The sequence below is a fragment of the Salvia splendens genome, chromosome 3, assembly GCF_004379255.2.
Source record: "Salvia splendens isolate huo1 chromosome 3, SspV2, whole genome shotgun sequence".
Classification (NCBI taxonomy): Eukaryota; Viridiplantae; Streptophyta; class Magnoliopsida; order Lamiales; family Lamiaceae; genus Salvia; species Salvia splendens.
In genome coordinates, this window is record NC_056034.1 from 4,315,534 (window position 1) to 4,317,971 (window position 2,438).

The window sequence follows — 2,438 nt, forward strand, 5'->3', positions numbered from 1 at the left end:
TTCCGTGATTTTTAAAGCCTATCAATGCACAATTTATGAACTTGGCAAAATAAAGAGCTCAAAACGACTTTTGTTATAATCACTCAAAACGAATTTATGGTCAATCTTGAATCTCATTAGTAAATTAGTAGTAATAATTAATTTTTTATCCGTCATTTAAAAATAGACCATATTTGTCATTTTGAGATATCACTTAAAATAAACAATTCTATGTAAGGAAAATGTTTTCTCACTTTTTCTTTATCCATCTCTCTTACTTTACCAGCTGTGCATTAAAATCCTTGTCATTTCAAATATTGTCTATTTTTAGGAACGGATGTAGTATTAATAAATTTAATTAATGTCTTAAAAGTAATCATGGAAAAAACATAGCATTATAATCACTTTGATTAATTTAAAAAATATAAATTAAAATACTATACTAGAAGATAACTTTTGAAATAATTAATCCCAAATTTTAGTGAAGTTTGTTCAAATATATTCATAAGGTAGAAATACATAAAAAATGAGTTGAATAAAAACTTGAGTGAGTTGGTGTAATGATCAAGATTCCTCGAATAACTAAACATTTGTAGCTATATTTACTTATAAACATATAATCTCACATAATTTGTAGATTTTTTTTAGTACTACCATCAAAATATGATTTATATGGTGATAGTGTAGTATTTCACACTTTATATGATGATGATTGATATAATGAGACTATATTGAAAGAATAGATTGGTTATTAAATTAATAGTAATAGTAATATATAAATATTTATATGGTGATAGTGTAGTATTTCACACCTTATATGATGATGATTGATATAATGAGACTATATTGATAGAATAGATTGGTTATTAAATTAATAGTAATAGTACAGTAATATATAAATATACTCCCTCTATTTACTAAATATTGTTCAAATTTGACTTGACACGGGGTTTAAGAAATATGAAGAAAAGTGAGTGGAAAAAGTGGAATGTATGTTCCACATTTATATATTGTTTTTATAATAAAATGTGAATGTAATGAGTTAGTTGAAAGTTGGGTGCCTTTACTAGCAATGGAAAAAAAAAGCAAAATGGACGATATTTGACGTGTGATAATAAAGTTAGATAGTTACGAAATATGCCGACTTCAGCCAGCGGGCTCCTCGAAATATCCAGTTTTCAATATTCATCATGAAATTCCAATTCTACCCCAACTTTTTCCTCTATATATTAGCCGTCTCTCCCTCATCTAAACCTCATAAGCTAAACCCAGGAGAAAGAGAGAGCCGCTGCAGAAGATTTTTGAATACGAAAAATTTTCTGCAGCATTTATACCACATTAATTTCCCCCCAACAAAAATGGCTCGCTCTTTCTCCAACGCTAAGACTGTTTCTGCTCTACTCTCAAATATCATCTCCAGGTATTTATTTATAATCTCGTATTTTTATCTCATTTTTTAAATTACTAGTTGGTTAATTATCGTGGAACAAATATTAGTATGAGTGAAATACTATGAAATTTGTTATAAATGGGGAGCTACTTAATGCAGAAGGGGATTCGCACAAGCAGCTGCATCGCAGGGCGGAGTATCCGGCAGCTTGCGGGGCGGGGCTCCGAGCGTCATGCTGAAGAAAGGATCCGAAGAGTCCGGTAAAATCTCGTGGGTGCCCGACCCGAAAACCGGATACTACCGACCCGAAAACCACGCCAAGGAGATGGACGCAGCCGAGCTTCGGGAGATGCTCGTTAAGAACAAGACCCGTCGGAGCTAGATCCGATCCGATTGGATGATGCGGGTTCTTTCACAGAACCTCGGAGGAAATCGGAAAGCAGAGCTCAATCAATCCACTGCTGCTGATGATCTTCTCTGCTCTGTTTTCCTGAGAGACTGAAACGAGTATGTATTGAATTTTCCAAAACTGTGGACCTTATGTGTTTATGTTGAAATGAAATAAACGAAATAGTAGCTAGTGTTTCGTAGTTGTCGATTTTTTCTTGTGATTGGCTTCTTGTTCTATACGAAAAGGGATTTTAGATCCATGTGATTTCCTTACCTAAAACATGGTGCAGAACAATTAAATGAATTTATAATTATCATTTTCGTAAAAGCACTCGTAAATGCTAAAGTATAGAAACATTCCATACTAAATACGGAGTGTATTAAGATTCCATAATTTATTCAATCCATGAATTTCTCTTGATACTAGTACTAATCTTAATATTTACGTGTGGTTGATTACACGATTAGTCACTTCTCAGTTTGTAATAAAAAAAATTTATTGCGGTTTTGATTCTTAATTTTAAATAAATATATTTAATTAAAAGTAAGTAACTTACAGCTAATATTTTATTAAATATTAATATATGTATAGGTCACTTATCATATATAAGTGACGCTTGTATCTAAAATTCACAAACGAAAATTAATATTCTGTCACTTATGTCTAAAATTCACAGGC

The 2,438-nt window shown here is 31.5% G+C and overlaps 1 protein-coding gene across 1 annotated transcript; it reads left to right on the forward strand.

Moving 5' to 3' along the window:
- Positions 1–1,233: 1,233 nt before the first annotated feature.
- Positions 1,234–2,039, forward strand: LOC121797348 (protein SENESCENCE-ASSOCIATED GENE 21, mitochondrial-like). The gene is made up of 2 exons (XM_042196104.1): positions 1,234–1,399; positions 1,529–2,039. The coding sequence occupies exons 1-2, from the start codon at positions 1,338–1,340 to the stop codon at positions 1,749–1,751; spliced, it is 285 nt and encodes a 94-aa protein (XP_042052038.1). The 5' UTR covers positions 1,234–1,337; the 3' UTR covers positions 1,752–2,039.
- The last annotated feature ends 399 nt before the right edge of the window (positions 2,040–2,438 follow it).

Bases quoted from the DNA above. Each gene is read 5' to 3' on its own strand.
- LOC121797348 (XM_042196104.1), top strand. From the start codon at position 1,338: ATGGCTCGCTCTTTCTCCAACGCTAAGACTGTTTCTGCTCTACTCTCA. The intron at 1,400-1,528 runs GTATTTATTTAT...TACTTAATGCAG, and splicing joins CTCTCAAATATCATCTCCAG to AAGGGGATTCGCACAAGCAG.